The sequence below is a fragment of the Spea bombifrons genome, chromosome 2, assembly GCF_027358695.1.
Source record: "Spea bombifrons isolate aSpeBom1 chromosome 2, aSpeBom1.2.pri, whole genome shotgun sequence".
NCBI lineage: Eukaryota > Metazoa > Chordata > Amphibia > Anura > Pelobatidae > Spea > Spea bombifrons.
The window spans coordinates 132,252,055-132,279,811 of record NC_071088.1 but is presented as its reverse complement, the minus strand read 5'-3'; the positions used below and the strand labels follow the sequence as shown (position 1 = coordinate 132,279,811).

General features: G+C 40.3%; 2 protein-coding genes across 2 annotated transcripts; both read right to left on the bottom strand.

The window, feature by feature from the left end:
* Positions 1-430: 430 nt before the first annotated feature.
* Positions 431-6,081, bottom strand: LOC128473873 (high-affinity choline transporter 1-like). Its single transcript, XM_053456097.1, has 8 exons — positions 5,904-6,081; positions 5,580-5,693; positions 3,992-4,147; positions 3,349-3,497; positions 2,956-3,099; positions 2,263-2,416; positions 1,108-1,325; positions 431-958 (listed from the first exon to the last, which is right to left on the bottom strand). Exons 1-8 carry the CDS (start codon positions 6,079-6,081, stop codon positions 431-433), a joined length of 1,641 nt encoding a protein of 546 aa, XP_053312072.1.
* Positions 6,082-8,760: 2,679 nt separating this feature from the next.
* Positions 8,761-17,518, bottom strand: LOC128474253 (transmembrane 4 L6 family member 1-like). Its single transcript, XM_053456543.1, has 6 exons — positions 17,366-17,518; positions 13,071-13,253; positions 11,054-11,119; positions 9,933-10,078; positions 9,618-9,804; positions 8,761-8,882 (listed from the first exon to the last, which is right to left on the bottom strand). The coding sequence occupies exons 2-6, from the start codon at positions 13,239-13,241 to the stop codon at positions 8,868-8,870; spliced, it is 585 nt and encodes a 194-aa protein (XP_053312518.1). The 5' UTR covers positions 13,242-13,253; positions 17,366-17,518; the 3' UTR covers positions 8,761-8,867.
* Positions 17,519-27,757: the final 10,239 nt, after the last annotated feature.

Sequence of the window (27,757 nt, the reverse complement as noted above, 5' to 3'; positions counted from 1 at the left end):
TCCATTTCATGTTATTTTAGTGGACAGAATAAGCTTTTTTGTCAAAAACAAGGAAATTTCTAAGCGATCCAAATCTTTTGGACAATAGTGTATGTGTTAACTTTAGAAAGAATTTACAGGCTTCTAATATACAAAAGCCACATTTTTAATAGAAATATATGCTAAGGTTGGATGAACCCATTGGTTTAATGAGTGACTTTATTTTGGTGGTTCTTAAAATTATTATTTTGGTCTTATAATTGCAAAAAAACTATAACAGTGACATCGGGTGGTTACATTCTCAAAGTCAAAGACACATGGTCCTCAGAAACTATGGCCAAAAGCCCAGAATGTACCAAAAAAACATAATCTGATTGAAATTCTGCCGACATGCAATCAGTTGAATAACAGACGATGCAGTATCAAGAAAAGTTGAAAAGAAGTAAGATGGTCAGTCGTGGGCATTAGGTTGATGGAGGTTCCTGTTAGTTATCTGCAAAAGTTCTACTTCTGTAGATGGTTTTGGGAGAGCGTCCTTGGCATTTATGATGTTGCAAATATCCCAGCGTGCTGGTAGGAAAGACTTTTTAAACAAAACCTCTGATGTGTAAGACACCACAACAAGAGTAAGCAGTGTGGTCAGCATTGTGAATGTTTTGACCGGAAAGAGTTGGATGTAGACGCCCTCGATGAGGGTGCACCACGGGTAATGGATGACCGGTGGGACTTTCAGTGAATCCACGCCTCCCAGAAGCCTTAATACCAGTCCAAGTAAGAAAGCGGCAGCTGATCCATAAGTGTTAGTTCTAGGTATAAACAGGACACAAACCAGCTGGGGAAAAACAAGAGTGTATACCAACTCCCCGCATGTGAACCACAAGTCATACACCGAGTTGGAAAGGAAAGCCATGCCAGCCCCAATGGATCCAAGAACAACAGTAGACAACCTCATGATCACCATGACTTCTTTTTCTGAAGCCTGTATAGATAAAGTGACATTATTATTTTATTATGGTGTATGTGATACATAATCAGCTGATTTTTTAAGTAACATGTCCTAAATAACACTAAAAATGAAATCTGCTCAGTTCCAAGGCCAGTTCTGTGCTGCATTGACAGAAGGTTTACCTGTTTTCTTATGATTCTTTTATAGATGTTATAACCAAACAGAGAGCTGGATGACAGAAGAGTTGAGTCTGCCGAAGACATTACAGCGGCTGCGACAGCTCCGAGGCCAGCCACTGACGCATAAGAAGGACACAGATGCTGGAGCACAATAGGCAATATCATACCGGCCTCATCTCTTTCATACGGTGTGGGTAGACCATAGCTGGTCTGATTCCAGTCTAAGCAGAGGGAGAATGAGATAAATGAGCCTTATGACTTTGGGATCCTTTTTAATGATTTGTATAATTCAACTCAGAACAACATCATATGTGTTAATAGGATGCACATATTGACCACAGCCTGAATACAGCTAATAAAAGCGTATATCTGACAATAACCACCTACTCAAGCTGTGAAAATAGCTTTTTAGCCAAAGGGCCAGGTACTGCCGATGCTTATCCCGCTTAAGTCCTGTTAACTATTTAGCAGATGAGCACCAGATTTTGTGACGGACATTTGAGTGCATGCCCCCATATACATATTTGCCGACAGATAAAAAGTATTGTGTGGCTATTTGTTTCAGCTGAATGTATCAGGTCCTTGGTGTTGTCTTAAGCCTTTCCCATGAATAATTCAATTGTTGTATTAAACTCTGACACATGTAGATACGGTATCATGGACCAGCCAAGTGTCTGTGAGCATTTTGCCACCATTGTTGATGAGCAGATCTTTCTTCTTCTGCTTGCTATTCAATCTGCAAAGCCTGGTCTTATAGGAATAATCTTGGAATACAAAGCTACTATGGCACTATATAACTATATAAATTTATATGTAGTGTATATACAGCAGTATGCCCTGTGGGTTTTAAAGGAAGTCTTCTGAATTTTTAACATGGTTCCCCCACTATTAAAAAAATAATCTGAAGAGCCTCCAGGTTCCCCCTTGTCACCCCAACCCTCCATGTAATCCTGTCTAGTAGGCTAGCGTTTCTTGGAAGGAGAGGTTCATTCATCTACCCTGTTCTTGGGGTGGGATGGAATGAATTGGAAGAGCATGAACACAACTTCTAGTGCCTGCCCATGCGTGTGCGCACAAGGAGCCAGCACTGCCAAAAGAAGACTGCTCACAATGCCTTGTATCTTAGCCGTTAAAAATAACATCTATATAATTAATTACCTGTTGAAACTGCTACAGCTCCGACCAAAACGGACGGTATAGCCAGGAGCATGGTGAGAACTGCGCTGAGTAAGGATGTCACTTTGGCTTGAGTTGTTGTAGAGGCAGAGAGGACCCTCTGAAAATAAATCTGCCAAGGAATGCTCCCAAGACTCTGGAACATTAGGAAATCTATTAAATGTTATAATTATATTGAATAAATTAATGGTATGAAAAGACTAGAATATATATACGTATTAAATTGTTATGCCTTCAACTATTTTGATTCAGATAAGTAAGGTAATGCAAGGTTGACACCATTTACGCACTAAATGAAATTTTGTAGGCTTGACCTAGAGAAAACAGAGGGTCTCAATCATTTTTTCTTGGCTCTGCCTATTTAAAGTATAATCTTTCCCTAATTTTCTGCATTTTTTGTGATTATTCCTTATCTATAAATCTTTTATTTTTTCCCCATTTTTTTGAACAGAGAACAGAGCTTTAAGTTCTTTTATGCCTAGCAGAGCCTGAAGTCCAGGTTTTTAAGCTTTTGCTTTAAAGATCAGTTTCTGGTTCACAAACAGAAATTATCGTTGTTCATCCCATGAAGACTCACCATAAAAAATAATGTAAGTTAATGTAGCGAACGTACTGTAGTTGTTCTTGTGTGTGTATGCGCATTTGTTTTAGACATTAATTACACAATAAACTCACAATGTACAACATATCATCTAACCACACTCCCATGTACTGCGTGTCCATTTTTCCGATCCATGGAGTTTGGAAGACTTTTTGGGTTGCGGTGTAGAAGATACTTTGAGTGGCTGAGTTCAGCATAGCAAAGGGTACACAAAGGCACTACGGACAAAACATATTAATATTAAACATATTTGATACCTGTAGCTGGACCAGCTTACATGGCATTATTAAATCAGACAATCATTCTGTAACAATGAACTGGCTTAAAGGGGGTCCTGATAACCAAATCTCACATATACATTAAAACATACTGGTAATGGAGGTCAGGTATACATACACACACACACATATATATATATATGTATATATATATATATACAGTATACGTCTGGGAAAAACCATACTTACCAAGCCAAGTATTATAAAGAGAAGCTGTATCACATCTGTGTATGCTACGGAATACAGACCTCCGAATAAGGTGTATGTAATAATGATGCCGGCAGACAATAATATGGACAGGTAATTCTGGATATCCATGATGACGCTCACCGCTGATGCTGTTAAATTAGGGAAACATACAAAGTATTAACTACAATCTACAGAAAGAACAGGGGAAGGCTGGCAACATTCAGCCGCAGCGGCAAGTCCATTAATAAAGCCCCAAACCAATTATTCACAAAACACAGTCAACATTCGCTCCCAGCTCCTGTCCAAATATATTTACAGAACGAGACGATAAAGAAATCCAATTAAGGAAAGATCAATGAAAAACCACATAAAATACTTTAAAATACTTAAAGTAGTAGCCCAGGGGGACATTTTCTCCAATACCAGTCCTTCACCTATAATTATTACCGGTCTAAGTAGTTGGCATTGTCCTATTAGGTAGTTCTAGGGAGAATTTTAACCAAGGATTTTTTCCCATCTCAACCAGCAGAAAGCCGGACTTCTTCCGGACCCTCTTTCTGATGACTAGAACCTGACGCTATGCCTGAGAGCTTTCTCAAGTCCTACCATGGTGAAATAATCTGAAATACCGGTATTTACTTACCCAGAGAAGATAGAATGGCAGCAAACCAGAAAATATCTCCTATCAGCGCGGGGATGAAGAGAAAACCAGTCATGATGTTTCCGTAGGATTCCTGAAAAGGGTCCATCATTGTCAGATACTTTTTGGATCTCATTGGAGTAACAAAGAATAGAGAACCTGTTTGTAACAATCGACAGGATTCAGTCAGTAGTTCTGGTTTTAATGACTGTGAAGGCATTATAGAGGAACTGTGTTCACAGCTCCAAGTTTTACCAAAACCATTAAAATTAACAGCAATTTATTGTAGGTCAAGGCATGTCATTATTTGGGTGATACTTAGTGTCAAAAATTACATGCGGAAAGTCGAGATACGTGTGTCAATTTGGCACAACTAGAATATTATCAACTCCCTGTCCTCATGTTCTCTCCCTTCTCCTTCTTGACCCTTATCAAAGCTGCCCGAGCCAATCAACAGCAATCAGCAACTTAGCAGCGGGGCGGTGTGTTTTAAAAAATGTATCTGGTTTTTCTAAAACAAATAATGATCTTAATAATCAGATATTAATATAGAAAATATTTTTTTTAAAGAAAATAATATTTTTAAGAAAATAAATAAATATTAACAAGCAAATATTAACAAAATTCTTCAAATTAAAGCAAAAAGCACAAATATATTCCTTTTAACAACAAATACGGAGATAAGAAGTTTTGTCTTTGAATTGTCAAGTTCCAGGGAATTTTACTTGCTAAGGGAATAACTGGGATCGTATCATAAAAATAAATAATTAAATAAGTCAAATCTGCATAGTGTTTCCTGGTGGTAAAATATGTTCAGGTGCGATATGAATCACATGAAAATAAAAAAATTCGGAAACTTTTTTTGTTACCATGGCAACATCCTATCAGTGCCTGCTTTTGAGTTACATGAAAACTAAGGCAAAAACTGTTAAAATCAATCGAGTAGTACATGCATCGTCAAATAGGTGTTATTATTAATTCATTTCACCCAGAGTTTATATCACAGCTCACTCGGTAATCTGTTTTACAAATTAACGACTTCATATGTTTGGGGTCACTCTGCTGTTTTTATCGGAAACAAGGACATTTCTGGCTGTAACATAATATCAAAAGGGTTCTCTAACCATCAATTATCCTTTTAAACTTAAACTTGCATCAGCGAACACAGGAGTGATGGGAGTGATAAAGGGCCATTGGAACACAGGAGTGATGGGAGTGATAAAGGGCCATTGGAACACAGGAGTGATGGGAGTGATAAAGGGCCATTGGAACACAGGAGTGATGGGAGTGATAAAGGGCCATTGGAACACAGGAGTGATGGGAGTGATAAAGGGCCATTGGAACACAGGAGTGATGGGAGTGATAAAGGATCTCTTCTAATGGAAGAGATTCCATTAAAAATCAGTTGTTTCTAGCTACAATAGTCCTTTACAACATTAACCCCGTCTGCACTGGATTTCTGATCCATTTCATGTTATTTTAATGGACAAAATGTACTTTTGTAAGGCACCCCCAAGATTTGACCTTTATGTATTTATAAATTAAAGAAATTCCCCAATCTCTCCATATTCCCACTGGATGAATGTTTTACCTAATGAAAGTCCTAATGCATATCCTAGCGGGGCTTGAAGCCATATCAGCCCCCTTCCTGGAAGGTAGATTATTTCAGCCGTTCCATTAACATAGCCTCCGCCGACCCAAGTTGCTAAAGAAGAAGAAGAAGTAGCGTTACATTTGTTGTTGCTAATGAAGTAACAGAAACCTAAAGGGTGTAGAAGCACCTAACAATGAAATGAGTTATTTAGTTTTAATTATTTGCTACTTAGTAACTATTTTGTTTTCAGATTATGTATATTTATGAATGTCATTGCCTATTTTATACATTATTATTATTAATGTTATTAATGGACCTTACCAGTCATGGTGAAAAAACCAAGGAACATATTCATCCTTCTGCCCCCCACTATGGCAACTTCCGTCTGATTTCCATCCTTCCGTAGCCTTTTGGTCCTCCATCCTGCCCATATGCCGATGGCTAGAGTTAATATGTAGAAAAGTATTATGGAGATAAGACCGGGGATGTTGAGAGCCATCTCAAATCCAGCAGGACTAAGAACTTTAAGGCCAGGCTCCAGTGTGTTTGTAACGTGCTTGTCTTATGATCATACATGTGTTCTTCTTTTTTTGATAAATGTGCCAAATCAGCTTGTTCTTATGAAATAAATGCTGCAGGGCATTAACTGATGAAAAATGTTGAAATATTACTGGCAATAAAACTTATTTTTTTTTACTAAAAGAAACTATCCAAAAAGTCTTTAAAGGAATAAAGTATATTTAACACAACATATTTACTGTTGGTATATTGAGGCCATGTAATAAGGAGAGAAATTTCTTATAATGCATGCCACTAAATAAAATGAACAAGTTCACCCCACTACAGCATAAGTAACAACCTATTATATTGTATTATATTATTAAAGTCCAATGGCCTATTGGTGGCTTGAACCCAGGGTTTCTAATTCTCATGGCAAACTATCAGTCCACCGCATCCCTCTGTATTGCACTTGGTCCGTAACATGGAGGAAGATATGCTGGTGGTACCTTCCATCAGCTCAGGGCCACTCGAAGCCCACCCTAGACCCCTCTGAGCTGCAACTTGCCCTTCTCTCTGTCGTTTTGTTTATTTGCCAATGAAGTAAATGCCGTGACTAGTGTTTCAAGGGTTAACCCCGTTAATGACCAAAAATATAAAAAAAAATAACTTAATCTTTTTCACAGGATGGGAAAAAAATATTTTTAGTAACATTCCCATGCTTTAAAGATGGCGACCTTGGAGGACAGGAGTGGGCGCATAGCCCTGGGCCTAGAGAAGTGGGAAAACGAAATACACTTTTGTCCCTGGATATACTAATGTTCCACATGCATAGATGTTTTTGTTTCAGAGAGCTAAAAAGCTCCCTTACATACTGAATTTTATGTTTTTATGGGACGGGACCTTAGAGTTTAAATGTTTTAATTTTTACTTTTTAACATTTTTGTGTTTATTGCATTGCGACATAACTAGATATCCTCTTGGGGTCTTTGTAAACATAAGAGAGCTCTCTTGTAATTGGGGGCACCCCTGATGATGTAATGGTGACATCACTTGCGTCTCTTTAAATGTTTCTTTTTCTTTTGATGTGGGGGGGGGATTATTTCCCCCGATTGCCCTCACTGCTTTCCTTGTGGTAAGCTGTTGCAGCTCAGACATGGGTATGTGGTAATTACTAAACACTTAGTGAGCTTAGTGAGGACTGGTTTGGGAACCGCTGTCCTAAAAGTAGGAAAGGGGTTATCTTATACGCTATAGTTAAAAAGTTAGGCGCACTACATGATCTGGTAAAAAATCAGGTTCTATTGGTTTCTGATAAGAAATTAATACACAAAGAAAAGTTCATTGTTGGAAAAAAAATGTAATTTATTGCGTAATTAATCATATCACAATGTTACATATGATAATATGTATTGATATATATATATAAAAGACATTGCTTTGCACGTTGCATTGGAAGTTTCCATAACTTGCTTACTAGCCACATTATCGGCAGCCCCCAGAGCATTGGACGCCCCACAGAGCTCCCTTATAACGGACTACACGGCCTCTAGACTTATGTCTCATTAAAATAATCTCACAAAAGCTAATTTAGAATTTCTATATCCAGCCAGTGCCCAATAATGCTGACATTTCTAGAAGACCATCAATGGTCTCACGGACCTCGGAATGAGCTCTGCGGAGCATTGGAAGCTCTGAAGGGTTCCTATTAAGCATTGATGTTTTCGATTTGTTATCCTGTGGGTCCAGAATTATCTCAAGACACATTCTTAGCAATAGCTGAAACATGGTGCCAAGGATAGATTCTTGTGGCCACTCGCCTGTTCAGGGTCATTGTTACTCACTAGTGGAATACTCTTGTAAGGCAAGCAGTAATATACTACATAGGTGTTTTGTATAAAATATGTTTGTTACCTTTAAAAAATAAGTAGTCTACTATGATTTTTTTTGGCCATAGAGGTATAATCTTCCTGAAATGGGAATAAAACTCCTGCACTACTTTATACGAGTCAGCTTCTGTGAGAGCATCATTAAAAATGCTAGAATCAAAGAGTTAAAATATAATCCACAATATATTAAATATAGAACTGAAGTCCTTGGGTAGAAGACAAAAACATCCTATAAATCAATTTGATTAAATTCAGTCTGGAGAGAAAGTAACTGAATAGCAATCCTTGTATACAATAAGAAAAATAGTACATTATATTGTAAAAATAGATAAGATAACAATGATCATTTATCTCAGTTATTGAAAATATGTCTGTTTTTCCCATTCCGATCAATATGGGAATTGCTATTCAATTACTTGCGATATATTTATCTTCGGCATTGAGTTTACTCCGCTGTGTTTAATTAATCCCATAAATACCTTCTAATTTTAAAAAGAAATGATTGATTTATTGATTCATTTTACTGTATACCTTGAAAACTGTAATGTTTAGAAGAGATTATCAAACATGTAACTCTAATGCTCTTCAACTACAAATCCGATGATTTACTCCCATCTTTGGCTGACACAGCTTCCTCTAGGTAGCCTAATTTAGATTAAATAGGGTTTTTACTAGTGAAAGTCTCAATAATATGGATGAAAGAAGGACTTGATGAATATGCTCCAGGAGGCCTTCAGAAAAGTCATAGGAAGACAAACATCAGCATTCACAGATGAAGCAGAGGCCCTGTATTCCCGTGGAAGTTATTAAATCACCAATGAAAACTGATTACTAGACTACTTATAAAAACAGCATTTGGGCTTCTTCTCTTGAACTGACGGGTAAAGCGTTCTGATAATTAGGCAACTCCAGTCTGAAAGAAAAAGAAAATATATAGTGTGCAACAGGGGCATAACTAGAAACCACGGGGCCCTGGTGCGAAAAAATGCCTCGGCCCCCCAACTTCAACAGCTAGTCTGTGCCAACATTGCCCCCACACAGCTGGTCTGTGCCTTCTTTGTCCCTTGCCCTCCTTCCAATATACAACATATTCAAACACACTTAGACAAATTACACACACTCACTAATACACACTCCATCTCACCCCACTTACACAAGTACACATCCATGCTCACACACACACAAGTACACCTCCATGCTCACACATACACATCCATGCACACACAGAATTACACATATATATACACAAACACATATACATATATCCTGCCCCCCGCTTACCTCTCACCACTCCTCTCACCAGCCTCGGTTTCACCGCAGGGTCATGTGACCACTGATATGCTCCTGTCTCCCCGTGCCGGTTCAAAATAGTTTAGAAAGGACCCGTACCACACCCAGGTCGGAAGGGCCCTTTCTAAGCAATTTTGAACCGGTACGAGGAGACAGGATGAAGGGGTCCCAGGGGCCGCACCGGGCCCCCTAGAGGCATGGGCCCCTGTAGTTGTGCCAGTGGTGTGCAATAAAAACTACAATAATGACAACAAGAAGCACCTCCAACAATGCTAAGAGATTCACTTTAAACCGTGTTATATTGTTATTGAAGTACCAAATGCTAAGTGCACATCGGTTAACACTGAAATTTACCGACCTTTCTTTTTCTCATGCAAGTGCCGCATATAAATCCAATTAGTCCATTAATCATCTGAATGAGGCACAACAGCGCTTCGATAGCACCGATACCCAGAAGAATAGAGAAGAGGACAATGTTCCAGACCACTATATTCTCAGGTTCCTTACAAATGCTCCAAGTGTCCGGTTTGAATAAGTAGTTATCCCTACAGAGTAGAAGAGAAAAGCAAGAGATGGCTCTGTTAATACATGTCGCTTATAGTTCCCAAACCACAAAGTTTGACTTAATTTACACCAAACGGTGTGATCCCAGACTTGTAATAAGTAGACGCACTCTTGAGTGTCATTTCTGAAGGGGTAGATATATACTCCATCGCCTGTGTCACAAAGAGGTCCTTTAACCAACCCCATTGCGGAGATGACTACACAGTAAGCTCCGCCGACAGAACCCAGAGCAGCCAGAAGAACAGACATCAACATCTGTGGATAGATGAGAAACAAATGCATCTTAATTGGTCTGCAAGTCAAAAGCAAAAACACCCGCAGTAGAACATCTGTTCAAAATCACTGTTAATTAGACTTGTGCATTTGTATTCAGGCGAATTTAACTCTTGGAGCGGGGAGACAGGCTTAGTTCCCCATCAGGAGTGCAATTGGCATTGGTTGATGCCAGAGGAGGCCCCTGCAGGCGACCAATAGACTCACTCTCACAGGTCTTTAACTCCTGATGGCGCAACTTGGCCTGGGGAGACCAAGAGTTAAAGGTCCATACAAGCGACTATTGGTGCGGGGAGACCAGTGGTCTCTCCTGGCCAAGTTGCGGCACCAGGATTTTAAAAGTCTGTACGAGCTACTCTATTGGTCGCCAGCAGGGGGCTCGTCTGCCATCAACCAATGAAGTACCTCTTGGTTGATGGCAGAGGAGGCCCCTGCCGGCGACCAATGTTGCTCGTACGGACATTTAAAATCCTGGCGCCAAAGCTGCTGTGTAGTGCGTACCATGTTAACCCTGTATTAACCCCTTCTACAACAAAATAAGAAAAAAAATTAACACGAAGGATGTACACGAATATTCACCTGAACCGAACCGAAGGAACGGGTGAATATTCGAGGAATACGAAGATTTTTCCCCCCACGTAGACGAACACGATGAGCGCCCAAGTCTACTTGGAACTTTCAGTGCTAAGTTCCAAGCAGTTACGCCACCTATTTAGGGTCATCGTTAATTCTGATGGACACTTTCACACAGTTCTCTTGTTGGCCCTATAGATGTAGCTTTATAGAGCAAAATTCTAAGCAGTTAATATGATTAAATCTACAAAGTCACTGAACACTTACTTTTGAATATTGAACATGAGTGGGTTAACCTACATGTCAGCAGACGTAACACTAATGTAATATGAGTATTTTGGCTAAATATAGTTGCAGTAAAATCAGATAATCATGTGATCTTACCCCACATCTATTTGCACAGCACCCTTCTCCTCCTGCACCTAGCATCATAAATGCTGTTAGGAATACCTGTATTAAAAAGAAAATACCTTAGAACAGGTGTAGCAAAATCAGCTGTTCCCACCCAAATGTGTGTGTGTGTTAGGCATTCTAGGTCTCTATCCCTATGACTGTAAATTGGTTTGGTCAGTTATGCATCTTGGATTAGCCCCAGTATATGAAAATTCTAGACTTTTCACAAGGGTAGGTATATAATAAGCTCCAGAGGAGAGGGGGGGTGCATGCTAACCAATTTCTGACCCAAGGAATCTTCCCCAGCCACCCAGAGGAGAGGGGGGGCTAGCCAATTTCTGACCCAAGGAAGCTTCCCCAGCCACCACCTGGACCAACCATGTGGAAAGATCTTCTCCAAGTTCTTTTTGTGCCATGCATTAAGTTGCACAAAAAAGGTACTATGGGGTCTACAGACATCTCTGCAGTCTAACTGGGCTGGTTTCATGGAAGATCTCTGATCTCCACAACTGGTCCATTGAGAGCTGTCATGTACAAGGAAGGCCGATTGCCCTAGTTAGCCTAGGTGAAAATTGGTACTGGAAGGCTCCATTGAGATATTTTCCCACCTGTCCTGGTCCAGGTTAAGTGCTGCAAAACAAAGGAATTGTCTGGAACTTGACGATCTGTATCTGCACTCTCCAGTGAAGTTCACGTTAGTTAAACAAGAACTTCAGGCAAATAATTTGAATTAAGCCAACTCATTCTCTGATTATGTCCAGCCAAGATCTCTTGTTCCAATGAAAAATCTGCAACCATGGAACTGCAGTGTAAAATGGGTTTGAATCATCGTTCTGTGCGATCTCTCAGGGTTTGACCATGAGTTTCTGGGTTTTCGCCCAAATCTTAGGGTCTCATGGTGAAGGGGGTGTTTCTTATGGTCATACAGTCTGGGGCTGACTTCTTCCTATTCAACACTTCTGTGATATTATTATTATTATTTATTGTTTTATATAGCGCCATCAAAATACCGTATATCATATATATGGCACCCAACTGGCCCTTTTACTAGTTATGAGTAAATGTTTATATGCCATTAGAGTCATTTGACTACCACATTTGTCAAGTCACTACATAAAATCTTATGGTGGGCTATTAAAATGTTAATATACATTAAAATGTTAATATATTTCAAGAATCTTTGAGTCAGCTCACTTAGAAAGTTCCCTGGTATGGAAATCACCCTCAGTAACAAAACAGAGGGTAAGGCGTGTGTTTCAGGATTATTTCAACCATCCTGTATGATGAGAACATGCTGGAAAAGTTTAACACTGAGAAAACAACAACAAAAGCTTAGTAAGGGAAAGTTCCTTGAGAAGGGACATGTTGCCAAGACTGACAAAGAATTTTGTTCATATTGTTAATTCTGTTCTCTAGTGTCATGTGCTTTAGGCAGATCACAAGTTTATGGGTCACTTTTAGTTAACTTCCCATTTATATTACGCATTTTTATATAATTTTGACAAATTATTGATAATGCCTCTAAACTCTAATCCTGAGAATATTACACAACTCAGCCTAACATGTTTTGAAAAGTGTGTCCCATAAAATATAAATATTACAGTTTTTTTATTGCAAATGTTTTGGGACACCATATCATTGGGTCTTAAATCATGTTAGGGTCGCTTATGGCCGCTTGCCTTCCATTGGCCACTATACCCAGCTGATTCATGATGTGGATGGCCAGGGACCGGCAAAACTGGGCTGCACTACTAATATTTGCAGAACGCTAGTAAGTATGAGATATCTGTGGATCTCGCTGTTCTCGATGAGGTTCTCATCGCTGGGGTGAGTTAAAAAAAACACCAAAAGAAAAGAGTAATATTAGATGATTAAGCCATGGGTATTTCATTTTTTGGGTTGTGTAAAGATACATTTTGCCTTATATTGTGTCGGGTTGCAAAGGATTCCTTTTTTGTCTGTCTGAATTGTAATATATCATATTATAACATTATTAAATCATCCTTACCAATAACCCTGCTCCAACAATGCCATGAAAAAACCACACAAAATCCGTTATCTGTTCAGTCTCCAGAATCTGTCCATTTGGGAAGTACAGAAGAAGATTTGAAATGATGGCACATATGCCGAGGGGAAAGAGAACCACCCCAATGAATTTTGCACATTTGCCTGTACACATTGTCCTTGGGAACTGCAAAATAAAAAGAACAATTTAAAAAGTATTTTTTTTGTCATACGCAAGAAACTATAGTTTTTTGTTTTTTTTTTACCTCTGATTCCAGTATTTATTCCAGTCTCAGGGTGAATGGAGAGTTTCTCAGTTGACTTTTTCATAATCTGTAATGATTAGATGTTTCCTGACTCTCTGAAATTATGATTACAGGGATGCCACTCATGCATGGGATTGAGGATTGTTTGGGGGCTAAAAGGTCAATTTTGGGACATGCACAATTCAGTTTTTCAATGTGGAATTTTGAAATCTGGTCATCATGTGCCCATGTCCTATTGGGACATCTTTGAAGTTAGCTAATTCAAATTACCCCATCAAACTATTTCTGAAAATTAGACACCCCAGGGTATTTTAAATACGGGCATTTTAACTCTTTCTATGCCAGGATTTTGGGGAAGACACACCGCCAAATTTTGGACTGTTTTTTACATTTTTTTTGACGTTTTATAAATTCTTTTGGAACCAGATGGTCCCCTTATGATGTCATGATGACATCACTGGAGCATTATTTAAAAAATTTGACTAATTTTTTATTTATTTTTTAACTGTTTTAAAATTTATTTTCCTTATATTTTAAAAAAATAATTATTTCTTATTTAATTATATTAAATTATATAACAAATATAAACTGATCTTCATGTTTGATTGCAGTACCTGTAATCAATCTACAGGGGGAGCTCAGAGGTCCCCGGATGGTTTAGACAACTCTTTTACGTTCCACTGGGTGCTGCCATCTTGAGGGATGGGCTTTGGTGCGGTTTATTTAAAGTTTTTCATAGTCTGCTGGATTCATATTAAAATCCACTGATGATGCCGTAGATAGGGCTACAGCACTGTTGTTATGCTAATAAAAGTTACATTTTAGGAACGAGGATTACTTTTTTTCTGGGTGGGAGGGTTTGATATATTGACAGGCTTCACACCTCCCGCAGCAGAATATACCGTCAGGTTTACAGCCAATCCATGTAGGAAACGTCCTACCTGGTAGCATTATATAGCTGTGCATTAACATATCTCTTGCTCGTCTAGTGGTGATGGTTGGATATGTGAATATGTATATACATCATATGCCCATATGGTAATATTTATACATCATATGCACTTTATTACGTATAAGAGCTCAGTGGTGCCTTTCCTGTTTCCCTATTGCTAATGCATGGGGTAGATTCTGCAGAATCTTACTTAATACATATACCCTTTTCTCCGTTCCCCAGCCATTTGCCGCGCAGAAGATGCGTCTGGCCGAATACATCTCCTGCCATGTGATACACTTGCCACCAATCAGCTCCGGTGCCGGCTCGGTTTATGAGTGCACTTAACGTGAAGCCGTATACTGTCTTAGAAAGGCAGGTGGATAAGGTAATCAAGGCTTAATGAGGCTTTATTACTTTTAAAGGATAAATGGCTCTTTTAGCAGAACATTAAATAGCAATGGCATGACAACCTGCCAAGTGCTGCTGTGTTAGAGACGTGTGTCACGGCTGTGACTGGCTGTTAGGCTCAGGATATATTGCATGATCAGGCCTCTTACCACATTGACTGAAAAGGGTAGAAGGGGTATTTTTAAGACATCACTGTCTTTCCAAATGTGCCTGTATGTGCTGGGCTTACTGCGCCACCTTCTTAACCAAAGGAGCAACAACTTGAGCCAAGGTGGCCTTTGGTGGCCCCAGACACAAGCATCTTCTACCTTAAAGCTCAATGGCTTTAAAACCGTTCACCAAAAATAAAATAATACTGGTGGCTGACTACATGAGACATTTAACAGCAATAAAAGCATTAATCATGTGTTAAAGGACTCTGTCACATGGACCTTACATTTGGCGGTGATGTTATGGGACGTTTATTCATATCTAATGACAGAATAGTGATGTGAAAGGAGACAGATAGTCCGGAACTTTGCATACAGATCCCTGCTGCGAAATCTGTATTTCAGATGCAGTGGTATTAAAGGTCAGGTGTTTTGTGCCAGTCCATTAACTCTTTTATATATATAGTGACTTTGTGATAAGAATAGAAACTCTACTTCACTGATCCCTGTGACAATAAGAATGAGTTAAAATATAGAGACATTCAATAATAGTTGTGTATTATTAGTCTAACACTGAGACGGGTGCGTAGGTACCCCTGTAACCAAAGTGCACTTAGTTGCTTAGGTTCACCTATAGCTTGCTGCTGGTAGCCAAATAGCACTGTGTACAAGGTCACGCAAACATCACGCAACATTACATGACCCCATAAGGGCGGAGAGGTGCACATCTGCGTGAGGACAGTCACACATCTCACCCTCCACTCACACCTGGTGCTATGCAGGTTCTACACAAAATAAGCAAGGGGTGAAGATAGAAAGGACCCGGGCTAGTCATGTGTGGGGCAGGGAGCCCTATGTAAGGAGATCAGGATAGGTCGTGGGTAGGGAGTGGACATGGCAAATGCCACCCCACCCCCCACACACGAGAAAGAAAAAACTGACCCAGAGACCCGGGGAAACAGCTCCTCACTCGGAGACCCTGGGTCAATCTGGGAGGGTTCCCAAGTGGACATGACCTTTATGTAAAGTTTTCCTAAAATTGTAGTTTTAAATTAAGCGTGTTTCGTACATGTGTGTGTATTATAGCTGCTGTTTTATGGTATTCCTAAACATTGAATGAGGGTCCTTACTGGTTATTAGAGTTAGCGGTTACAGTTTATAGACTACAGTATGTCCCGGTGTACAGTAGCCCATAATGGAAATACATCGCAGACATTATTTAACCATGGTGTTCATGGTGATCAGCGATCGATGCATTGCTTGGTTACGCTGTATGAACAAAAGACACGCCAATGATCAAACAGCATTGCTTTTCCTTAATTAAACAACGAACATATTACCGTGAGTGCTCACTTTGTCAGTCCGTGTATACAATGCACCCTTAGTTACCATACCTTTGTTAAATTATAACCAGATATTAGTCTACAGAAAAAAAAAAGGGCTGCGCATGAAACATTGATACAATTGATTTTTAATTAGATTTTAATTTATTAAGTTTTTATTTTCTTAAGAATATAGGTATTTATTAAGTCTAGCTCAAGGGTCCTGCCCAGTTGTAGCGATGGGTTCCCTGCTGAATTTAAAAGGGGTTGTTTGCTTGAGGTGAGCAACACTCAAAGGCAAAGTGGACTCAAATCAGCACAACTCATTGAGTCATAAAGGAGGATACTAGTAAGTGAGCTTCGCTCAAGTGAACTTTGCGTTGATTTGCTCCTTAATATAACTAAACACAACTGAGTTCCAACTACACTAATGTGCAGAGACATGACCCGAAACACAACTCTTAAGAGTAAAACATGATCCATACATTGGGAGGAGTGCCCCCTCAGCAAGGCTTGCGGAGGGCACAGTGTTTTGAGCTATACTACTGCTTAAGATCACACATTGTGGAGATGACTTATTTATATTCCAAACTGACGTATTATATTATAACTGACGTATAATAGATTGCAAGCTCTCGAGACTATCTAGGTCTCCTGGTGCCTGAAGAAGATACCTAGATAGTCTTGAAAGATTCCTCTCTCTCTTTCTATGGCTAGCATGCTAACACAATACCTTTATTGATTGAATGGTATATTTAATGAGTGTATTTAGTATTTTAACAAAAACTGGTGTTAGAACCATTTGGTTGCCACGACTAGTGAGATGCTAATTTGAATGTTCCTCATGAGCTATTAAATGGCTTACTAATTGACTAGTCTCAGAGTAATTTAATTTACTGAGTGTTACATTTTCCTCGTAGTTATCATAAACACTGATTATATAGACATAAATGCAGGACAATCTGTCTTTGGAAGTATATATTTTTTAGATCATTTATGGGAATAAGTGCAATGTAAAAAACATCAAATCAACAAATCATCTAATAGAGCATTTCCTTAAAGAATTCTGTTCGTATATCTGACCCCAGCAACAGATAAATAGAATCAAATCTATTACATTTACTTTCTAATAGCACCGCTATAAATGATCTTCCTAATGTTATATTATTTATTGTTGCCAAAGCTCTTTTAATGTCATAGGAAATAAAACAACCTCTTACCTGAAGAGCCAATAACAGCAGAAAACCCTGATTTATGAGACGATTGTCCTTTATACCATTGATTGTGTGAAGAGCGGCTTTGTGGTTCCCGTAGCGCAGCAGCAGGAGGCAAAAACTGTGATTTGCCAGAAAAGAATTTGGAAGGACCCTGAACCTGATGCTCGGGCGCGGAGATATCACTTACCTGTGTTATTGATTATCTAAGCAATGAATGCCACACTGTTCTCCTGGTCAGTGTTCTCTGAGTTTATTGATTAACCCGGAAGGCTGATGTCATTTTTGGATAAATAAAACTGCAATGATACTTCTAATGGTGACTAACATGGGATGGCTGGCAGCCGCTTGCCTGGGGGGGATTGCAAGGCTGCGGTCTATTGGGCATCCTCCTGGCCTATACTTCTGTTTATCACTATTTGTACACATTCTTTTTATTACATTATTTCTCAAACATATAAACATGCACACACACATATGTACACATACTCATATGTACACATACACATATGTCACGTGATCCCGTTGTTAAATGTGAGGCTGCTCAAGCAGGGGTCAGGAGGGAGAGGGTATTTTTGTGTATGTGTGTGAGCATGTATGTGTATGTATGTGTGAGCATGTATGTAAGCATGTATGTGTGCGAGAGAACACATGTGTGTGAGCATGGATGTGTATGTTTGTTAGCTTGGATGTGTATGTGTGTTTATAAGCATGGATGTGTATGTGTGAGAATGGATGTGTATGTGCATGAATGTGTATGTACAAGCATGTGCATGTGTGTGCGAGCATGTATGTATATATTTGTGTAAGCATGGGTGTGGAAAGGCGAGTGAGATTACATGTGCATGTGTAAGTTTGTTAAGTATGGATGTGTACGAGTGTGTGAGAATGGATGTGTGAGTGTGTGTGAGCATGGCTGTGTATGTGGGTGTTAGTATGTGTGGATGTGTGTTGGCATGACTGTGAGAGTGTGTGTGTACAAATGTGTGCTGGTGCATATGTGAGTTATAGGAAGAGGAAGGGAAAGATGGGGGATGAGATATAGAGCAGTAGAGAGAAAACGGAGAGATAAAGAGAAATGGAAGAGCTCTGATAAATTAAAAGAGGAGCTATAATGAGAACAGAGGATAAAAGAAAGGGGGAGGGATAAAAGAGAGAGGTTGCGAAGAAAAGGAAGAGAGGACGAAGAGGAGAGATAAAGGGAAAGAGGAGGGGGGAGAGATAGAGAAAGTTTGGAAAATAAAGAGAACAAAGAGAGAAAAAGAAAGGGAATAGACAAACAGAAAGGGGAGAGCTAGAAAGGGGAGATAAAGAGAAGAAGGAGTGTTGGGTCATGTCCTAATGCACATACTATGGAGTTAAAATGGGATGTCTAAAGCAGAGAGACTTGTTTGCATATGTCTCAGAGGTTGCTAGAAATAAGGAAATCGGAAATTTTATTAATAAATAAATGTGTTGCAAGTATGTCTGTGTGTTTATGTATGTGTATATGTGCAGTGTGCAAAACGACAACTCCCAAAGCGGACTCCACTGCTATCAAATCTGCTATGGGCTCTAGACACAGATCATTTGGAGAACAAGCAACGCCCCTGTATTTGTGTAGTGTTATTAAAAGGAAATGCATATGTGTTGATATGTGTAAGACTGGTTTTGTGAATAGTGTGACATAAATGCTTTATGATGATTCAGGCCTGAGTTAAGGGTGTCAAATTTTGTCATGAGTTTGTATTTCCATCTCTCTCTCTCTCTCCCTGGATCTGGAAATTCCCCGATAATATAGTGACCCTCAGATCTTTGATGCTGTGTCCATTTTGGCAGAAGTGCTCTCCTACTCGTCCGTCCGTTTTCTATTCACATTTTGATTATGTGAATACATTTGTTGTTTTAGGGTCTGGCCCACTTCACCTACGTATAACCCAGAATTGGGGGGAGCGAACACACGTTATGAGACATACCACATTGGATGACTTGCGTGAGAAGGTACCTTCATTTTACGGTGGTATAATTCAATAAGGCATTAACATGAAGCTAGATTTATTTTATTTACAATAAATTATTCACAACCCATTTTCTGCTGTTTCCATACACATTACTCATGAACTCACATCCAGCACACGTTCTGAAGATGGATGTTCGAAGAGGAAAGAGATACATTTGGGAGTTGTAATTATTTAAATTAATGACAAATAATGGATTGCAAGCAGTTTTATCAGACAGAATGAACACAGAGATAAACTACTTCTAGCATAAAGATAGCCACTGTACAATCTATTTATTTTTACCAGTTTAACCCTAAGTGGGTAGCAAAGTGCTTGGAATAGGGATCCATAAAGACACCATTTTTCTCAGATAAAAAGACTGCTAGAAGAAAGGAATGGCTCTGGTTATGGGCAGATCCTGCAGGGACCTCCTAAGTCCTTGGGTGGCCTTTTCATAGAACTGATGGGGGAAAGGGGACACATGCCCACTCTTCTTATTGAAGACTCCCATGTAAGATATACGTAGCCTTGGTTCAAGGTGCGTGTCACAGAAAGCCTCCTCCTTACAGACTATGGGCCCTGGCCTTGGAAGGTGTTCTGTTGTTGGGGAGGTGGGTACAGGGAGTCCATTGGGACTAATTCTTCCCCCTGGTACAGAGTTCCACGTTTCCCCATTTACCAGAGACTCTAAAGACTGTGGAGCTTGGACACAGATTTGGGGCACTTGTATTTTGGGTGGGGTTTTATGTGTGGTGTTTTACTCTCCATTGGGACATGACAGAGACCTCCACGGCCACTATTTGCACCTAGATCTGATATGCAGCCGGTTCCAGAACTCATTGAACCGCTCATGTTTACCATCTTCCTCACAGGCTACAATAGTGACCCCCTACTTGGCTGAGGTGGGCCGAGTGCAAATACTGAGCCGTGTGCAGAGGAGGGCCTGATGGAGAATGTTTTCACCTCAGCATTGGTTCTGTCTGATGCTTGGGGTGGGCTGCTGTAATAACTCACTCAGGACAGTACATGCACTGAATACGCTAATGTTATGGTCTAGCTGCTTTTCTGCTGCATTGCTGGAGGCTATACAGCCTGGCTGGGTTGCCATGGCTACACTCCTGTCACTCCTGTGACTCAGCCCATTGTCCAGCCCACAGCCAGCCCCTTTTGGCTATTTAAGCAGCTAAACTTCACTTCCTCCTTGCCCTTGTGTTGTTTCCGGCTGCAAGTGCTATTGCTGTGTTCCTGTGTTCCTGAATTCCTGTGTATGACCTGGCTTTCTCTGACGTCCATCCCGGCTCCTGATTCCTGGCTTGTTCCTGACTTCGCTGATCTCTGTATTCCTGACCCCGGCTTGTCTGAGTATCTGTCTTGGTTCCTGACCCCGGCTTGTCTTTTGGTATATGCTTTTGGATCACGATTTGGCTTTGTTCACTATTGTCATTACAATAAAGGTGATTGCATTTTACGTTTTGTGTCCGTCTGGTTCCTGGTCCCTGGTCCCTAACAGCTAAGCTACAGTGCCAACGCAGGACTGGAGGTGGTGGACAATGCAGATAGTGGGTTGCCGGGAGCCTTTTCTGTACGCAGGTCATACAGTGTGTTTGGCAACCTATTGTCAGAACCATCGTTTCCACGTTCATTCAAAGATTCTTGAAACCATTTTATTGAACCGGTTTTATCTACTTACCCTCATCCACCATCAGTCAAAATAAGGACCTTCTAAACAATGAGTTTCTATTACAGTTTAAAGGTGCCCTTTGATTTCCATCTTGTACAAGACCTAATCTATGCCACAAAATACAATTTTAAGGACTACGCTGTTTTTTTTTTTTTTTTAAGAAAGTAGAAATGTACAGAAGCGTGCTCAGAGATTAGAAGAAAATTATCTGTTACATCATAATGATTACAGAAGATAATCTTTACATACTACTAAATTCCACTGTGAGTAACTGGACATAATGGATTATGCCAGAACAGAACAGGGATTAAATTTATTTTGCTAACCAAAGAATACTAAGTGTACCACAAATTCCAGGAAAAGACACGTAAGGGTAATTAATATCGTTGAAAAAGAAGCCTCCTTTATCCGTAGATCAAATGATTAGAGGCTACCGGGAATTCCACCAGAACACAGCAGTGTACACAAAAAAAATATATTAGATTTAATTAGCTGTTCCATTGTATTTTATTACACTGAAATAAAACAGACACAATAACGTTGGCTTACGGTTCAGAGGAACACAGCTCTATGGAACGCTCAGGAAGCTTCCTAATAGCAGATGAACAGCATTAAGACCCTATGTTGATAACAGATAAGGGTTGGTTTGTTAGGTGGCCATTGGGCAGGGTCCACCATTAACGCTATGGTGGATTAATTTAAAGATGGCCAGGTTCCAAGTAGATTTTTTGTCTGTCCCATCCCATGAATGGATGGCATGTTAAATCAGCTCAATGTTAGCCCAGGCCTGGGCCCAAGAAAGTGGTCCTACATGCAGTGGCATAACAAAAAAACATGGGGAACCCTTGTAAGCTTTGTTGAGGAACCAACCCCATGTATGTATTCTGGTTTGGATAAAAATGGCTGTGTCTTGGAATATGTTATGAAACCTGTGAAACTGGTGCTCATGTGTGTGCACATATTCTCATGTCACTTTGCTCAGCATTAAAACATTACAAAGATCATTAACGAGAGATTAGGGCCAATTGTAAAAGGCCTATTTTGGTACCAAGAAGCCTTGGGGAGCCCTTAAGAACTGGGGTACCTTGCCCCACAGGGGCTGCAGGAGCCATTGTTATTCTCCTTGCATCCACAGAAGGAATTGTTTAAAACTGCTGTCCATTTAGGTAGGTAGGTCATTGCCCCATCATGCTTCCCCCTCAACATCCATACAAGCAAGAATCCGTTGTGAATGAAAAGCAGAATTACCATTCGGGAAGGCATGGTGCTCAGTCTTTATTCTCTAACCATCTTAACATGTGCATTGTAATATTCTTCTTGCTGCACAGGAGCACGTTTATATACGTCCATGTAGTGGCAGTGCCAACTGGTATACACATTCCACATCACAGGTAGAGAGTAGAGAGTGGTCTGGTTTAGTATCCCCACCAAAAGACTGATTCTGGGTTTAACCTTTTTTTTTCACTGGTCATGGGATATGAGGCAAGAGGGACATGGGAGGTCTCCATGCCTCCACATTGAGGTTTTCATAATTTAAACCTTCCGTTATCACAGATTCACATATAAATAGATGGTCCAGCCATAAAAAGAAGTCTCCAACTTTTTCAATTTTAAAGATTGTGAGGACTACAGAAAAACACTGCCATCTGGTGTCCACATTTCAAATAAGGGATTTTATGAATCAAGACGTATGTTATTCACAATTTCAGAGATCATTTCAGGCCAGGAATTGTTTTTAATAATAACGGGGACCTGAACAAACCTACCCTCAGTCGTACAAGCTTGATCCTCCATCGCCTGGGTACAATGCTGGGTACTGGCTTTTAGGAGGATCAATGGACAGCGATTGCGGGACCCTATGTTAATCCTGGACCAAAAGCAGCTGCTCCGTTTGGCTTGCATTAAAGCCTTGTACCTTGTTTGGCACAAAGGCACCACTATCATACAAACAGTGTAAGTACTCCATAAAGTCTGTTGGACCCCAGTCAGAGTATATATAAATAAAACAGACATCCATGCAAGCATAATAGTGCTGCCTCACCACGGTCAACTGTAAATGGTATTATTGGAAAGTGGAAGCATTTAGGAACAGCAGCAACTCAGCCACTAATCTGAAGACAACGTAAAGTCACCGAGCCCTGAGGCTCATGGTGCGCAAAAGTTGCCAACGCTCTGCTGATTCCATAGCTGAAGAGATCCAAACTTCCACTGGCATTAATATCGGCACAAAAACTATGCGGCGGGAGCTTCATGGATTGGGTTTCCACGGCCAAGCAGCTGCATGCGAGCCTCACATCACCAAGTACAATGCCAAGCGTCGGATCGAGTGGTGTAAAGCACGCCCCCACTGGACTGTGGAGCAGTGGAAACATGTTCTCAAGAGCGGCCCTATCATTGGGAATGCCCTACGCCAGCTTATCCCTTGTCTCTAGTCCTTCTCAGAATCCATTAAGGCCTATTTCTTAAGCGAAGCCTATGATTTGACAGGTTGACCTACCCCTGCCTCACCTTTCAAAGACTCACTCCTTACTGTATGTCTAGTAATATTATTCATTTAACCCATTGTAAGGACTGGGTTTAGACATCCAGAAGCAGGCTGTCCAAACACTAAACAGTTTATAATCGGTCCAGAGAGTCAAGGCAGGTTTATGAAGGGTTAACAAACCGAGGTCATGAAGAGAGGAGAGTCCAGGTAGCCGTCCAAAGGTTGAAATCCGGAAGGTCAAGTGAGGGCAGGCAGGTTCAAGTAAGGGTAGCAAACTGTAGCCAGGACATGAGGGAAACGGTTGGCAACACTCAAGCACAGACTCAGACTGAAGGGAGAGCAGGGTTTATATACGGCTGTAAGTAGAAGGCTCCTCCCACTAATTGCAGGATGCCACCTCCTACAGAGCAGTACTACCAGAGACCCCAATTCCACCATAACAAGCATTCGAGCCAATGAGGACATCAGGCTGTTTAAGCACGCCGCTGAGGGCAACTACTCGAGGCCGAGGATGCGGCCTATTTCATAACCGTGCCATATATATTGGCCCTATACAAATTATTAAATAATATTTATCATTATTTCTCTGTGGATTTCACTTAAAGTGAGAATATCATTCAAAAACATCCTGGAAGTTTGTACTGCAATAGCAAAGACCTAAATTCATTATATGACTCCCTGAGATAGTCTGGGGAGATCAACATTGTAACTGTCCCATGAAAAATGAACCTGTTGGGAGGTATGCTTTTGTGATGGGAGTTAAAAAAGACGCCAGGTAGAGAGATTAGAATTTTGTCCATTCTTAGTTCAGCTCATTCCAAGCACGCTTTTATTAGACTAAATCAAGTGCTTAAATTTGCGAATTTGCGGTCTCCAGTGCCTTAATCCGGCCTTGCGTGTAGCACTATTTGTCGTTTGGTTTAGCATTTTAAATATAATAGACTGGTGTAACGTTTAATCTGTTCTCAGTCTTGATTTACAAAAAATGTTCTTGCTAAATACTACACAGTAAATAGTTTGTAAGAGAAGGGGAATGTTTGGGGCAGACATAACGGTAAATGATACAGAGCCTTTCCTAAGACTCTGGGAATTCCCCATAACTTCCCCCAGGAGAATGTTCTAACTTTCTCCACTGGCCAAGTAAAACACGTTAAGTAGCTAAACATCCTAACTATGACTCGTATGTTTGATAGATGATGTAATCCTCTTAATTCATGAGTTTTCGGGTGGGCGTTACACAAGAGGATCTGCAGGGAAGATTAACACTTGGCTTACATCCTATAACAAAGGTGAAAGTGAGGGTTTATTTATTGTTGAACACGTTTAGGATTCTCATGTTTCGGTATACCAAAGCGATATGGATCTCATGTGTCAGATCTTTCTTTGAGACATGCAGTTGGGAATACATGACATTTTCTATATTTAGCTTTGCCTCGTACAAATGTTTTTTCTCCACTTCCAGCTGCTCTGCTTTGGTACGGCAACAGTCTTCAAAGTGGAAGTCCCTGAGAACACCATAGTGCTGTATAAAATAAGGACATGCTTTTTACTTGTCCCATTTTGCAGCACTGTTCCATGCTGTCTCTCTGTAGTCCCACTTTCCAAGGGTGGAGGGTAAAGTAAAGGGATCCCCTGCTGTAAAAGGATTTATGCCAGTGCTTTTATACCCCCAACCTCTTAACAACAGCTCTCACATGGCCACCTTGTGATCTGTCATGATATGACATCATATAGTTCAGTAGACCAAAAGGAGTCAATGTGGGAGCTGCAGATGTATGTACTGCACATGGACAGAACCCTAAGAATACACTGGACCACCAGACAAGTTTAAATTTTATACAAAAAACACCTAAAACCAAGACCCCAAACTAAAGTGACCAACTGAAATGTTGAGCGCTTAATTAAAGTTTTTCTATTTTAGAACTGTCAGCAGTTCTATGAATTCTGGGTAAACCAAGCTAAATCCATTGTTAATTTCTATACTAATGAGGTCCTTTCCTCCATAGACTTTCATTTCTCCAATGGTCCACTGGAAGATTAAAACTGAGCCATTCTATTATTTACTGCAAGGCAGTATGATAAGGAATCAGTTTGTCTAGTATATTAGGCTAACAGACTAAAAAATGGGGGTCCTCTGACCCTCTATCACCCTCATTCTCAACCTCAAGAAGTTGGGGGTAATTAAATTTACCAGGGGGTATACTGATGAAAACCTGTAGGGGAAAAAATATCTTTACATTTTCAAGAGCCATCCAACGATGATCTACAAAGCCATCGATCCAGAGAATAGAGGACGTGCAAAATCTAATATAAAAAAGCCAGATGCAAGAAAAAGCATTTTCACAAAAAAATAAAGTAATCCATTTCCACCCTATGGCTGTGCGGGAGGGGGCAACAGTGGTCCCCAGTGTTAGTGAGTTGCATTACATCCTACATTGAATGGCCCCCATAGACTGGCAAAGATGGATTATCTTAATTTTTTTTTCTTGGCTAGTTTTTATTTTGCGTCGTTAAAAAGAACATCTGGACACCTTATGTGAAGAGGACACAGCGGGGAGGCCTGCCCCGAACTTCTGTATATATTCTGTCATTGTGTGGCTCAGTAAGTATGTAGTCATCATATAGCTCATTGTTACCGCGGGATCTGTTGATAAAGCTGGATGAGGGGTTAATGCCAATTGTAATGATGAGCACATGACATACAAATGATGAAATGTACTAATGACTCCGTTGTCCAAAAGGGCATATTTTTGATTTCAGGGAATTATTATTGGCCCTAATATAAATTTTTGTGGCTTAACAATCCTGTGGGAATGCAACATAGATCAGTTGGCGCGATCTGAAGACTTTAAGGGGATAGTGAACTAGGCAGCTCAATGGAGGTTGGGACCTGGGGACCTTTGCCTTCCCGCTCCCCTTCTCTCTAAGTAGGTTGGGTCTCTTTTATATTCTCTTCTTTTTTCTCTCGTTTCACCTCTTCTTTTTAGCCCTTTTCCGTTTTTTTCCCCTCTACCGGTATCGGTGGCACAGGAGGGTACCGGTACGTGTAAGAACCTTAGGACAGCAACACAGGGGACTCGGCCCTGAGGCATGGCTTCACTTATTTATGTGCTCACCCCTGATATTATTTACACGTACATCTTATGTACACTGCTTGTAAGCGTGACTACTGATGTTTGGACGTATGGTATCTTCATCGCTGCCATCGTTTCCTTTTTTCTCTTCTTTTTATTGGAAGCTCAATAAAATTTTTATTTATAAAAAGAAATCCGAACGTGCTTTAACGTAGTGGGGGGTAAGCAATATATGGCCATATAGTGTGACGGAATCCTAAATATTTATCCCTTTATATAGGTGCTTTTAGATAGCGTCTCCTGGCTGTGGGCCGATCTCTTGCACTGTTGTATGTACACATTGGTCATTTCAGCAGCACCCCGGAATCTGAATGTGTATGGTTTTTGGGGTTTTTACAGTGCGCTCCCCCTTCTGTTTATTTTTTTAACAATGCTCTACCTACTAAGCAACAACCCCATCAGTAGGCCAGGTCTGGATGCAATTTGATCTATTCATGAAAACAGAAATTCATCTAAATGGCAGGAATGGAATCATGGTTACCATATTGGTGATTACCACCTCCTTGCTTGAACGTAGGCGATCGCAAACACAAAATGACATCGTATATCATGGTCTTATTTGGAACGTCTTTGAAGCAAACAAAAAAAATAAACACAACAGAAAAAGATGGTGTACAGGAGAGGCAATAGGGCAAGTGGACCTTTTTAGCTGCTGTTCCACTTTTGGCCAGAAGGGTGCGCAGTGTGACACTGAATCCGATGACAGTGATATTACGGATTTACATTCCTTCTACATTCCACCAAACCCAGCATATTCTCGGTGCAGGTTTGCCTATAAATAAATCATTAAACATTTATTTTAAAACCCTGGTCGGTTTATTTAGTTGGGTTTGGAAGTGCGACAGATAACTGTCAGATTCTTGAACACTGCAAATAATTCTTTCTAGACTATATGGCCGCAAGCGCTCATTATGGCTGTTTGTATGTGTTTGGCAAGTAAACACAAACAACCTTGAGGAACAAAAATAGCACAGATTAACTTTTTTTTTTTGGAGAATGGCTCCATTCCTGTCTCCATAGCAACAGGTCTCACTGACACTGCTTGTTCTCAGCTTGCACAATTCCCCAAGCGTCCAGCCCAGAACTGGAGTCAGGGAGGAGCTCTCCTTTGTTCCTTAG